The sequence below is a fragment of the Leptodactylus fuscus genome, chromosome 2 (assembly GCF_031893055.1).
Source record: "Leptodactylus fuscus isolate aLepFus1 chromosome 2, aLepFus1.hap2, whole genome shotgun sequence".
In the NCBI taxonomy this organism is placed as follows: domain Eukaryota; kingdom Metazoa; phylum Chordata; class Amphibia; order Anura; family Leptodactylidae; genus Leptodactylus; species Leptodactylus fuscus.
The window spans coordinates 239,290,721-239,305,844 of NC_134266.1; the positions used below are offsets into that span (position 1 = coordinate 239,290,721).

The 15,124-nt window shown below is 39.1% G+C and overlaps 1 protein-coding gene across 1 annotated transcript in view; it reads left to right on the plus strand.

Annotated features, from left to right (window-relative positions):
- The first annotated feature begins 6,195 nt into the window (after window positions 1–6,195).
- LHFPL6 (LHFPL tetraspan subfamily member 6) overlaps window positions 6,196–15,124 on the plus strand; it is a 128,369-nt gene continuing 119,440 nt past the window's right edge. Inside the window, exons 1-2 of the mRNA XM_075265925.1 lie at window positions 6,196–6,417; window positions 12,004–12,552. Of these exons, the coding sequence (XP_075122026.1) occupies window positions 12,168–12,552 (385 nt within the window). The 5' untranslated portion in view covers window positions 6,196–6,417; window positions 12,004–12,167. The remainder of the gene's footprint in view (window positions 6,418–12,003; window positions 12,553–15,124) is intronic.

Below are 15,124 nucleotides of genomic sequence, written 5' to 3' on the forward strand. Positions count from 1 at the left end.
CTCAGTTACAAAGGTTCCCCACAGATTTTAGACTTGTTACATCAAAGGGATGTGCTATCAGGCATATTTACTTACACATATTATACAATACAGTATATGTTATAGTTAAAGATGAGCGAGCAGTGAAATATTCAAGATTTGAGATTCGTTTTGAGTAGGGCCTCAATATTTGACTACTCGATCGAATATCGAATCCCATTACAGTCTATGGGAAAAATGCTTGTTTCAGGGGAAACCACTATTCGACTAAGGAGAGTCACAAAAGTCCACGAGTAGCAGGAGCAGAGTGTTTAGGAGGAGCGAAGTGCAGTTAAAGCACACGGACCCCATAGACTATAATGGGTCTGTGCGCTTTAACTGCACAGTGCTTGCAGTTGCGCTGATATTCCGTTTGGGGGGTCCTCCTGGGAGGCAAGCGCTAATGTGAACTTGCTCGTCCTGCAGAACCAGCGTTGATTGGCCGAATGTTGTACACTGTATAGCATACAGCCAATCAACGCTGGTCAATGCATTCCTATGAGAAAAAGTCAGCTCCCGCATAGCCGCAAGCTGCCAGCTCTCCCGACTAGCAAAGAAGAGCCTGCAGCAGAATCAGTGTTGATTGGCCGAATACTATACTGCGAATAGGAGTAGTATTCGAACGAGTACGGGTATTTCGAATACCGTAGTATTCTATCGAATATCTACTCGATCGAATACTACTCGCTCATCTGTAGCTATAGTATATGTGCATTGGTACAGTACATAATGCAGTATATATTGTAATATACTGTAGGTGCAGTGATGCAGTGTGTAGTGTATATAATATAGTATACAGTACAATATATAGGTGCAGTGATACAGTGTATAGTGTAGTATATATAATACAGTATACAGTACAGTATATAGGTGCAGTGATACAGTATGTAGTGTAGTATATATAATACAGTATACAGTCCAATATATAGGTGCAGTGATGCAGTATGTAGTGTAGTATATATAATAATATAATACAGTATATAGTACAGTATATAACACAGTATGTAGTGTAGTATATATAATACAGTATACAGTACAGTATATAGCACAATATGTAGTGTAGTATATATAATACAGTATACAGTACAGTATATAACAGTATGTAGTGTAATATATATAATACAGTATACAGTACAGTATATAGGTGCAGTGATACAGTGTATAGTGTAGTATATATAATACAGTATACAGTACAGTATATAGGTGCAGTGATACAGTGTATAGTGTAGTATATATAATACAGTATACAATACAGTATATAGGTGCAGGGATACAGTATAGTATATATAGCACAGTACAGTATATAGGAGCAGTGATACAGTGTACAGTGTAGTAAATATAATACAGTTCGGTATATAACACAGTATGTAGTGTAGTATATATATACAGTATACAGTACAGTATATAGGTATGGTGATACAGTATGTGGTGTAATGTATAGTACAGTATACAGTACAGTATATAACACAGTATGTAGTATAGTATGTATGATACAGTATACAGTACAGTATATAGGTGCAGTGATAGAGTGTATAGTGTAGTATATATAATACAGTATACAGTACAGTATATAACACAGTATGTAGTATAGTATGTATGATACAGTATACAGTACAGTATATAGGTGCAGTGATAGAGTGTATAGTGTAGTATATATAATACAGTATACAGTACAGTATATAGGTGCAGTAATACAATGCACAGTGTAATATATATAATACAGTACAGTATATAGGTGCAGCCAGTGATACAATGTACAGTGTAGTATATATAGTACAGTACAGTATATAGGTGCAGTGATACCATGTACAGTGTAGTATATATAGTACAGTATACAGTACAGTATATAGGTGCAGTGATACAATGCACAGTGTAGTATATATAATACAGTACAGTATATAGATGCAGCCAGTGATACAATGTACAGTGTAGTATATATAGTACAGTACAGTATATAGGTGCAGCCAGTGATACAATGTACAGTGTAGTATATATAGTACAGTACAGTATATAGGTGCAGCCAGTGATACAATGTACAGTGTAGTATATATAGTACAGTACAGTATATAGGTGCAGCCAGTGATACAATGTACAGTGTAGTATATATAGTACAGTACAGTATATAGGTGCAGCCAGTGATACAATGTACAGTGTAGTATATATAGTACAGTACAGTATATAGGTGCAGTGATACAATGCACAGTGTAGTATATATAGTACAGTACAGTATATAGGTGCAGTGATACCATGTACAGTGTAGTATATATAGTACAGTACAGTATATAGGTGCAGTGATACAATGTACAGTGTAGTATATATAGTACAGTACAGTATATAGGTGCAGTGATACAGTGTATAGTGTAGTATATATAGTACAGTACAGTATATAGGTGCAGTGATACCATGTACAGTGTAGTATATATAGTACAGTACAGTATATAGGTGCAGTGATACAATGTACAGTGTAGTATATATAGTACAGTACAGTATATAGGTGCAGTGATACAGTGTATAGTGTAGTATATATAATACAGTACAGTATAGAGGTGCAGTGATACAGTGTATAGTGTAGTATATATAGTACAGTACAGTATAGAGGTGCAGTGATACAGTGTATAGTGTAGTATATATAGTACAGTACAGTATATAGGTGCAGTGATACCATGTACAGTGTAGTATATATAGTACAGTACAGTATATAGGTGCAGTGATACAATGTACAGTGTAGTATATATAGTACAGTACAGTATATAGGTGCAGTGATACAGTGTATAGTGTAGTATATATAATACAGTACAGTATAGAGGTGCAGTGATACAGTGTATAGTGTAGTATATATAGTACAGTACAGTATAGAGGTGCAGTGATACAGTGTATAGTGTAGTATATATAGTACAGTACAGTATATAGGTGCAGTGATACCATGTACAGTGTAGTATATATAGTACAGTACAGTATATAGGTGCAGTGATACAATGTACAGTGTAGAATATATAGTACAGTACAGTATATAGGTGCAGTGATACAGTGTATAGTGTAGTATATATAATACAGTACAGTATAGAGGTGCAGTGATACAGTGTACAGTGTAGTATATATAGTACAGTACAGTATATAGGTGCAGTGATACAGTGTATAGTGTAGTATATATAGTACAGTACAGTATATAGGTGCAGTGATACCATGTACAGTGTAGTATATATAGTACAATACAGTATATAGGTGCAGTGATACAATGTACAGTGTAGTATATATAGTACAGTACAGTATATAGGTGCAGTGATACAATGTACAGTGTAGTATATATAGTACAGTACAGTATATAGGTGCAGTGATACAATGTACAGTGTAGTATATATAGTACAGTATATAGGTGCAGTGATACAGTGTATAGTGTAGTATATATAATACAGTACAGTATAGAGGTGCAGTGATACAGTGTATAGTGTAGTATATATAGTACAGTACAGTATAGAGGTGCAGTGATACAGTGTATAGTGTAGTATATATAGTACAGTACAGTATATAGGTGCAGTGATACAGTGTATAGTGTAGTATATATAGTACAGTACAGTATATAGGTGCAGTGATAAATGTACAGTGTAGTATATATAGTACAGTACAGTATAGAGGTGCAGTGATACAGTGTATAGTGTAGTATATATAATACAGTACAGTATAGAGGTGCAGTGATACAGTGTATAGTGTAGTATATATAGTACAGTACAGTATAGAGGTGCAGTGATACAGTGTATAGTGTAGTATATATAGTACAGTACAGTATAGAGGTGCAGTGATACAGTGTATAGTGTAGTATATATAATACAGTACAGTATAGAGGTGCAGTGATACAGTGTATAGTGTAGTATATATAGTACAGTACAGTATAGAGGTGCAGTGATACAGTGTATAGTGTAGTATATATAGTACAGTACAGTATATAGGTGCAGTGATACAGTGTATAGTGTAGTATATATAATACAGTACAGTATAGAGGTGCAGTGATACAGTGTATAGTGTAGTATATATAGTACAGTACAGTATAGAGGTGCAGTGATACAGTGTATAGTGTAGTATATATAGTACAGTACAGTATATAGGTGCAGTGATACCATGTACAGTGTAGTATATATAGTACAGTACAGTATATAGGTGCAGTGATACAATGTACAGTGTAGTATATATAGTACAGTACAGTATATAGGTGCAGTGATACAGTGTATAGTGTAGTATATATAATACAGTACAGTATAGAGGTGCAGTGATACAGTGTATAGTGTAGTATATATAGTACAGTACAGTATAGAGGTGCAGTGATACAGTGTATAGTGTAGTATATATAGTACAGTACAGTATATAGGTGCAGTGATACAGTGTATAGTGTAGTATATATAGTACAGTACAGTATATAGGTGCAGTGATACAATGTACAGTGTAGTATATATAGTACAGTACAGTATAGAGGTGCAGTGATACAGTGTATAGTGTAGTATATATAATACAGTACAGTATAGAGGTGCAGTGATACAGTGTATAGTGTAGTATATATAGTACAGTACAGTATAGAGGTGCAGTGATACAGTGTATAGTGTAGTATATATAGTACAGTACAGTATAGAGGTGCAGTGATACAGTGTATAGTGTAGTATATATAATACAGTACAGTATAGAGGTGCAGTGATACAGTGTATAGTGTAGTATATATAGTACAGTACAGTATAGAGGTGCAGTGATACAGTGTATAGTGTAGTATATATAGTACAGTACAGTATATAGGTGCAGTGATACCATGTACAGTGTAGTATATATAGTACAGTACAGTATATAGGTGCAGTGATACAATGTATAGTGTAGAATATATAGTACAGTACAGTATATAGGTGCAGTGATACAGTGTATAGTGTAGTATATATAATACAGTACAGTATAGAGGTGCAGTGATACAGTGTACAGTGTAGTATATATAGTACAGTACAGTATATAGGTGCAGTGATACAGTGTATAGTGTAGTATATATAGTACAGTACAGTATATAGGTGCAGTGATACCATGTACAGTGTAGTATATATAGTACAGTACAGTATATAGGTGCAGTGATACAATGTACAGTGTAGTATATATAGTACAGTACAGTATAGAGGTGCAGTGATACAGTGTATAGTGTAGTATATATAGTACAGTACAGTATATAGGTGCAGTGATACCATGTACAGTGTAGTATATATAGTACAGTACAGTATATAGGTGCAGTGATACAATGTACAGTGTAGTATATATAGTACAGTACAGTATATAGGTGCAGTGATACAGTGTATAGTGTAGTATATATAATACAGTACAGTATAGAGGTGCAGTGATACAGTGTATAGTGTAGTATATATAGTACAGTACAGTATATAGGTGCAGTGATACAGTGTATAGTGTAGTATATATAGTACAGTACAGTATATAGGTGCAGTGATACAATGTACAGTGTAGTATATATAGTACAGTACAGTATATAGGTGCAGTGATACAGTGTATAGTGTAGTATATATAATACAGTACAGTATATAGGTGCAGTGATACAATGTACAGTGTAGTATATATAGTACAGTACAGTATAGAGGTGCAGTGATACAGTGTATAGTGTAGTATATATAGTACAGTACAGTATATAGGTGCAGTGATACAGTGTATAGTGTAGTATATATAGTACAGTACAGTATATAGGTGCAGTGATACAATGTACAGTGTAGTATATATAGTACAGTACAGTATATAGGTGCAGTGATACAGTGTATAGTGTAGTATATATAATACAGTACAGTATATAGGTGCAGTGATACAATGTACAGTGTAGTATATATAGTACAGTACAGTATAGAGGTGCAGTGATACAGTGTATAGTGTAGTATATATAATACATTATACAATACAATATATAGGTGCAGGGAGGGATACAATGTACAGTGTGTAGTATATATAGTACAGTACAGTATATAGGTGCAGCCAGTGATACAGTGTATACAGTGTAGTATATATAGTACAGTACAGTATACAGCCCGCTATGTGCAGCCTCCCCGTCTCTCCTCATCCTCTGGTAGTAGTGGGCGGGGCCGGGGCGGGGCTTGCGCTGACTGATGGTTCCCCTGTGAGTGTGACACGCAGGCCCCGCCCCTCCTGTGCTCCGGTCTCTCAGGCTCCAGGAATGTAGTAATAAGCCTCGCTGTGTCCGGGGCTCAGTGTGAGGACTGCGGGGAGAGCTGCGGTGTCAGCGGCCTCGGGCTCTGCTCTGCACCGGCTGCTGCGGGATCACTACCGAGGACACGGGATCTCCGAGAAGCCTGCACTTGTGGGATCGTGTAGATCTCCGGCGCTCTGCCCCCTGCAGGAGGAGGGACATGCAGCATCTCTGGGGTAAGTCACTGCCGGACGGATAACTTGTAGCCGAGTGTCCGCTGCTCGGGGAAACTTTACTGCACTGCAACCACTGTGAGCAGAAGTGTCCGCTGTAACCTGTCCAGGAGGAGCTACAGGAGGGGCATTTACAGGAGCGCACTCTCCACTCTAAACTTTCTGGGGGGCCCTACAAACTTTTCCTGTATGTGCGCTGGTGTATAGAGCTTTGTCCCCCACCTCTTTATATGTATAGCTGTGGCCCCCAGCTCAGTGGCTCGGGGTCCCTTTAATTTATAGTGGACAAATCTCACAGTCCATCCAGTCTATTGATGCAATCCAATCCATCCAGCTCCCAAATATTCATACCCCAAGACCCAGGGGGAGTGGGACTGTGTAACAGTGTATAGTATACAGTATATATACACTGTATACTGTAACTGTAAACTGTATCCTATGCTGTATAGAGGGGGAAGTATCTGTATATCCATGCCATGATATATGAGATATAATCTATCTGTCTATAGATAGATAGATAGAGATATATGTATGTATATAGTCAAAGGGTACCCGTTAATAGCTTCCAGCATGGAAGGGGTTACTAGCAGCGCCAGCCAGGTCCTGAGATTTCTTAGTGATGCTAAGGCTGTATCCCAAGGGATTGATCGTACACATAGACCCAACAGACGATAACGGGAAGAAGGAGCTGACACCAGAACAAGTGTGGGGAGAAGACTCAGGAGCCGAGGAGGTACAGTCAGATATGGGGAAGTCTTAGGGTGCAAGGAATTCAGCTCTAATACAGTGTTTCTCTACTCTCATCTTATATGTTTATTATTTAGTTACCTAGTTATTTCCTATAATACATCACATTTCCTTACTGAAGGTTCTGAACTCCTTCTACATTTCTGCCATGAGATAAGGATTCATTGACAATCCCGAATCCTCCAGGTGGGGACATTTCCCCTTCTTCTCATACCGTTCAGTAGTGACAGGCAGGGCTGAGCGCTCAGCATGACTGTGCTCGGGTTAGGAGTCAGAAACCCTGAAATTCCATCAATATCGCTGGAAAATCACATCATCTAGAACTTTTCTTAAAGTATATTATGTTACTTCTGAAAATCCCTTCCGTTCATGTGATCGGGGGTCTTTGGTGTCTTGCCGATTTCTTCCAGCCACATTCAGATAAAAAGGAAAGCTGCAACAAATCTGCCATGTGTGAATTCACTCCTAGCCTTGATGTCTTAGAATTTCCAGAATCTGGTGTTAGAAGAAAACAGGAAGAACTTTAAAGGACTAGAGATGATGTGATGTGTACCAGACTTGTATTAAGGAGCTAAAGCCTGGAAGTAATATTTCCTTTAGACATAAACAGTCTGAACAGTGTGCTAATCTTCTGTTATGTTAACCTGAGGACATATGTCCGCAGTTTTTGAGGCTTTAGCTCAGTATCGGGCTTAAGACTCTATTGCCAAAAAATAATAATACATTTTATTTATATAGCGCCAACCTATTCCGTAGCACTGTACAATTTGTAGGGTTCAAGTACAGACAAAAAAGATACATTGCAAAGAAATAGTCAATCACACAATGGGACTGAGAACCCTGTTCGCAAGAGCTTACAATCTATGAGGTAGAGGGGGTGACACAAGTCAATTGTAACTTTTGACACCCTCTCGTCCATAGGGATACTGTATATGATGCTGTTCTAGGTGGAGAGCTTGGACCCCTTCATTCTCCAGGAATGTTAAGGCTACCCTTACCCTGTATATACTATGCTATATATACTATATACTCTACTATACATATACAACACATCCCATATAGATAGCAAGTAGGAAATGGATAATCGCTGCATTGAATGCTACAATAGACCAAGGCGCAGCATAGCGTATAATGTCAGTGTGTTTTACTGGACTATACACAATATAAACATTTCTATTGGGAAATAAGGAAAAATAATGTAATTTGTATAACAGAAATGTTGTAGAGTGATGTAAAGTAATAACCCTGGCAGTAAAGTTGTCAGAGTCAGCGGGGAAATCATTATTGTGACTCAGTGAAGACAGCAGTGTCTTAAGGTATCCGTCTGTACAGAAGCCATACATTCAGTAATAGAGCATGAACACAAGCAGTGCGCCCGCCCTGCAAGCATTCTCAGCCATACAGACTAGTGCTAGTACTGAGTGTCATGCCAGATTTCCAGCCACCTCCAAGCAGTATCAAAGGGGTTTGACAATTGCAGTGTATATAGAAAAACCAAACCCAAATCTGCTCTCTAAGCCGCTACCTGATGGAATCCACTAAAGTCTCTGTGTTCTTCCTAGACTTTAGTGGGTTCTTAGTGATGGACACGCGCTAATGGGACCTTTATAGTATGTCCTATTATTAATCGAAGGGGTTATGTCAAGAAAGATATTTTTCTTGGGTATAACTTGCTCAATCGGTGGGGGTACAACAGCTCAAAGCCCCACTGATCCTGAGAGTGACCCCAGTTATGAATGTAGCCCCAGTGGACACAGAAGTGCCCCTGCTCCATTTGTTTCAATGAGAGTGCCAAGCACTGTTATTCAGCTTTCTCAAGCACTCCCATTGAAATTAGTGGAGTGGCGGTGTATGCAGAGGTGAGAGCTAATCGGTGGGGGTTCTAAGATTTGGTAATCTAATACTGATGGCCATTGATGTTTGAAACTTTAACCCCTGTAAGTGCTCTATTCCATTGTAGCTTCTCCCACTTTGGGCAACATGTTCTATGGATGATACCCCGCCCTGTGTCCATTCATTGGCTTCTGCTGGACCATATGACATTACTGTTTCAATTGCAGTATCACACTAAATTCGTTCAAGGTGTAGGGCACAATTTAGGGAATTGCGGTGGATTGTTTTTCTGTATTTTTGACATTTAGTGTTCCTTTAAAGGTAAGTGTACCTTTTTTACATTTTGAGCAGCATACAGGTGTATTATAGCCACTGGATCAAATATAATTCAGTTGGATACAGTTTGGGAACATGAAATTATTAATATTTATTATTATTATTATTATTATTATTATTATATCCATCTATCTCCGATCTAACTTATCTTTCTCTGGCTAGGTTCACATCTTCACTTGGGTTTCCATTCTGGGGTTCTGCTTGGGGATCCCCCATACGGAAACCTAATCCACATAAAAAGGGATTACCTTAGAAAACCTCAACAGACTCAATAGACTGAAATGGGGTCTCTGTGGTTTCTGTTTGCTTTCTGCCCAAAAAGGGCAAAAAATACGGAGACCGAGAGATCTCCGTCTATCTATCTATCTATCTATCTATCTATCTATCTATCTATCTATCTATTTCCAACTATCTATCTCCATCTATCTATCTACAGTGTTGGCCAAAAGTATAGGCACCCCTGCAATTCTGTCAGATAATATTCATTTTCTTCCAGAAAATGATTGCAATCACAAATTCTTTGGTATTATTATCTTCATTTAATTTGTCTTCAATGGAAAACAACAAAAAGAATTGTCAAAAAGCCAAATTGGATATAATTCCACAGCAAACATAAAAAGGGGGTGGACAAAAGTATTGGCACTGTTTGAAAAATCATGTGATGCTTCTCTAATTTGTGTAATTAACAGCACCTGTTACTTACCTGAGGCACCTAACAGGTGGTGGCAATAACTAAATCACACTTGCAGCCAGTTGAAATGGATTAAAGTTGACTCAACCTCTGTCCTGTGTCCTTGTGTGTACCACATTGAGAAAGAAAGAAGACCAAAGAACTGTCTGAGGACTTGAGAAGCAAAATTGTGAGGAAGCATGAGCAATCTCAAGGCTACAAGTCCATCTCCAAAGACCTGAATGTTCCTGTGTCTACCGTGCGCAGTGTCATCAAGAAGTTTAAAGCCCATGGCACTGTGGCTAACCTCCCTAGATGTGGACGGAAAAGAAAAATTGACGAGAGATTTCAACACAAGATTGTGCGGATGGTGGATAAAGAACCTCAACTAACATCCAAACAAGTTCAAGCTGCCCTGCAGTCCGAGGGTACAACAGTGTCAACCCGTACTATCCGTCGGCGTCTGAATGAAAAGGGACTGTATGGTAGGATACCCAGGAAGTCCCCACTTCTTACCCAGAGACATAAAAAAGCCAGTCTGGAGTTTGCCAAAACTTACCTGAGAAAGCCAAAAATGTTTTGGAAGAATGTTCTCTGGTCAGATGAGACAAAAGTAGGAAAAGGCATCAACATAGAGTTTACAGGAAAAAAAAAAGAGGCCTTCAAAGAAAAGAACACGGTCCCTACAGTCAGATATGGCGGAGGTTCCCTGATGTTTTGGGGTTGCTTTGCTGCCTCTGGCACTGGACTGCTTGACCGTGTGCATGGCATTATGAAGTCTGAAGACTACCAACAAATTTTGCAGCATAATGTAGGGCCCAGTGTGAGAAAGCTGGGTCTCCCTCAGAGGTCATGGGTCTTCCAGCAGGACAATGACCCAAAACACACTTCAAAAAGGACTAGAAAATGGTTTGAGAGAAAGCCCTGGAGACTTGTAAAGTGGCAGCAATGAGTCCAGACCTGAATCCCATAGAACACCTGTGGAGAGATCTCTTGATGGCAGTTTGGAGAAGGCCCCCTTCACATCTCAGGGACCTGGAGCAGTTTGCCAAAGAAGAATGGTCTAAAATTCCAGCAGAGCCTTGTAAGAAACTCATTGCTGGTTACCGGAACCGGTTGTACGCAGTTATTGTGTCTAAAGGTTGTGCTACCAAGTATTAGGCTGAGGGGGCCAATACTTATGTCCAGCCCATTTTTGGAGTTTTGTGTAAAATGATGAATGATTTGACTTTTTTTTTCATTCTCTTTTGTGTTTTTTCATTGCAAGCAAAATAAATGAAGATATTAATACCAAAGAGTTTGTGATTGCAATCATTTTCTGGAAGAACAACAGTATTATCTGACAGAATTGCAGGGGGGCCAATACTTTTAGCCAACACTCTATCTATCTATCTATCTATCTATCTATCTATCTATCTATCTATCTCCTATCTATCTATTTACAGGCCTTTTCTATGGTAATCCTGTATTCTGAATGCAAAGAGACTTGCTAATAAATCCGCTTTTTTCAAATAATAAGTCTTAGAAATGATCACTAAGCACTTTTCTCTAATCCTTGGCTTGACGGAAAGAAACGCCTTTTTATTTTTTGCCCACTTTTTGCCTTTGATTATTTGTCATACGGATGAGCCCTTTCCAACAAAGAGTCTTTTAGAGGTCTGTGCATTCTTTCATGGATGCTTGTCGGGGTATTGTGTCCCTGCTGAATATCCCGAGACGACCACTCGTTTGTGTCACTAAATTAAATTTACTTATTGAGCGGGGAGTTCAGTCGCTCTTTCCCCTTTTCAATAGAGAGTGGCTAAATTCAATATAATAAGAATACTGAACCCGATAATTGTACTTTTTTATGACGGGGACTGATCCATTATTATAATGCGCTTCCTTCCTCACCTTAGATAAACATGACTCCACATGAATAGAATTTTTATTTTCATTATCAGCTAAGTCTGGTTTTATTTGCTCTCCTACCAATAATTCTATTTGTTTTCCTCCTTCCTCAGGAATCCCTGAGCGGAAAAAGTATTGACTTCAGCCTCTGGAAATTGAAGCGTGCAGGATTACGTTGTATTTGGGAATTGCTCAACACATTATTTTCCCTTGGATAACCTTGTTTGTTTTAACTCTCTTTAACCTTTGATGAAGTTTACCTTCTTGGCTTGGCATCATGGCATCGAGTTTGACATGTACCGGGGTGATCTGGGCACTGCTGTCCTTCCTGTGCGCTGGAGCGTCTTGCGTGGGGTTTTTCATGCCTTATTGGCTTTTGGGTTCTCAGTTGGATAAGCCGGTGTCATTTGGTACTTTCCGGAGATGTTCTTACCCTGTGCGAGATGAGAATCTGCAGACCACAGTCATGGTGGAACAGTGTGGTCGCTACGCCTCCTTCCAAGCCATTCCAAGCCCTGAGTGGCGAATCTGTACGGTGGTTACTGGACTTGGATGTGGTCTTCTTCTTCTGGTGGCATTGACCGCTATCATGGGATGCTGTGTCTCTGAGCTTATCTCCAGGACTGTTGGAAGAGTGGCTGGTGGGATTCAGTTTCTGGGAGGTAAGTTATGTTTGTGACTTGGGTCTTTCTTAAAAGAAAGTCTTCTTTATTCCTTATTTCTGTGTCCAATATTCTTTTCTTTTTGTCAAATGTTGGAATCATTTCAAGATGTGATGGAGTATTGCTCTCAATGACTGACCATAACGGGTGCAGAATCCTAGTACTGGATATAGAGTACATTGGATGTATATCAAAGCATTTAAAGTGAGCCTGTCAGATGGAAAATGCAGTGAAATCTTCTGACCAGGAGCAACATCATTAGTCATTTATTCATTGAAATCCCTCTGAACTTGGTATTGTAGCTCAGCCTTGTGTCCAATCTCATGAAGTCACTGGCCTAAGAAGCGGAAGTGGATGTTATACATGAACACATTAATTATAACATCGGCCATGTTATATACCACTGGAAAGCTCACTCAGCCCACTGACGGCTTTACTGGTATCCGGCCCGGTTTCAGAGATATTGGTGCTTTTGGTTTCAGTACCAATATCACTGCACTGTTAGAGGAGCTAGCCTCAAAGGTCAGCGTCTTCGCTGGGTGTTGAGGAATGCCCCCTGAATCCTTGATGGTACATTGCTATAGTCTTATACTGAGTCTAGTTCAGTGATATTGGTACGGCAACTAAAGGCAGCAATATCTCTGCAACCAGGGGAAATCCTGGCAAAGCTGACAGTGCCGGGAATTCAGAGTACTGTCCGCTTTCCAGCATAAAGCGGCTGATGTTAGAGGACATGAAAGGTTGGCTTTAAATGAATACATTACTTGTTATATTGCATTTTTCCACCCTTTTTCCCTGTATATCAGTGGGCTCAGCTCCAGAATTTTGTATTCTCATTTTTTGTAGACCCTGTGAGTAACAGACCATAGACTCCGTATTGCCATGGTGTCTTGGGCGTTAATGCCTAAGTTGCCAGTTTGCCCTTGCTGTCCATACAGAAGTTCACAGTTCTATAAAATGTGTGAAACTTTGTAACAATTTTGGGATAAGGCGCTTGTATTGCTGAGATGAGGAAGATGTTTCGATCATATGGAGTTAAATTGCTACAAAGTTTACTCTAACATAATTCTCCCATCTAGAGTTGTCTTTGGCCTTGTAGAGAGGACATGGTAGAAGGGCCTGTGTATATGGCTTTACCATTTCTGCTCTGCTGCGATTCTCATGATCATATAATAACCCAGAATGGGTCAGTTCAGAATATTCTCTACTTTTATTTCCTGTTAATATTTAGCAGCGGGTCTGTTGTGATAAATGAAGTATGTGAAGAAGAATGTGATCCTGTCTATGGGAGGCCTATGGTGGTTTATCTATTCACATTGTTTGGCTGATATTGGAACCTCCTGACTTATTCCAGTATAATAATGGACCCTATTTGCTCATGTATTACGTCTGAAATTCTCAGCTGGATTGTGACTTTAATAACCTGAACCGACAACAGTACAATGCTGAAGTGTTATAGCAGACACTTCTTATTTATGAGACGTTGCTGCAGGATTATCAAACACCAGATGTAAGAATTACAAGGATCTAGAATATTCTTTTAGCGAAGTTAAAGGATAGGCTAGACAATATATATGTGTTTGGTGGCGGCTGACTGCTGAGACCCCCACCGATCCTGAGAATGAAGGGTCCGCTGCACATTTAGCCTGACTGCTTGACTGGTGGTGGACTGTGCTCCCATCCACTTGGTTGGGAGTGCCAGAGATAGCCAAGTGATGTGTGTGTGTGTGTATATATATATATATATATATATATATATATATATATGTTAATGGTTATGCAATGTAATGTAGTTGAATTATTGCTCAAATCCTGATTTTCGCCCCCTCTCCTGGTCCTTCTAGCTCCACTTCCATGTTAATCCTGACACCAGAAGGGAGCTTTGCCGTCCCCTCTTGCTTCACATCTGGATTGGGTCTCCGTCGATTGGGTCCGCTGGGGGATCCAAATGACAAAGAGCCTGACCACTAAAACAATGGTTACCCGTGAACACCTGTGGACACTATAGACTATAATGCGATCTGCCGTTTTTATACTGAGCTTGGTGGAGAGAAAATTCCTCCATGCAGGACTATTCTCTCCACCAATTTCTGGCAGCTTCTGCAACGGAGTCTCCGGCACAGAGGTGAATCTCGCCTAAGTGTTGCTTTACTTTTTCTGTTACTATTGTATATGACAGTGTTTGGTGAATATTAACCTGTTTTACTTCCTTTTAGTAGAAATCAGGCTCTAAAGTTTTCCCTAATGAGGCTCAAACTAAGCATTGCCAGGATTGGTCTGTCCTATACATATTGGAGGTGACTTAGTAAGCAAAATGAAGCAGAATTCTCACATATTTTGTACCAAAAACCGGTCTAGCATGCTAGTGTTTTAGACATTTTTCAACTTGACCAAAAAGGGGCTGGTCCTCATGGAAAATAGTTGCCACAAATGCGCCAAGAATATTTAAAACTAATAGGAGATGTAAACTTAGACTAAACAATCTAGGAATACAACAGATTTATACAACAACTGTATCAGACACTTTGATAAATCTGGTGCAATGTAAAACTGTCTAGTCTGGGTTTGCATT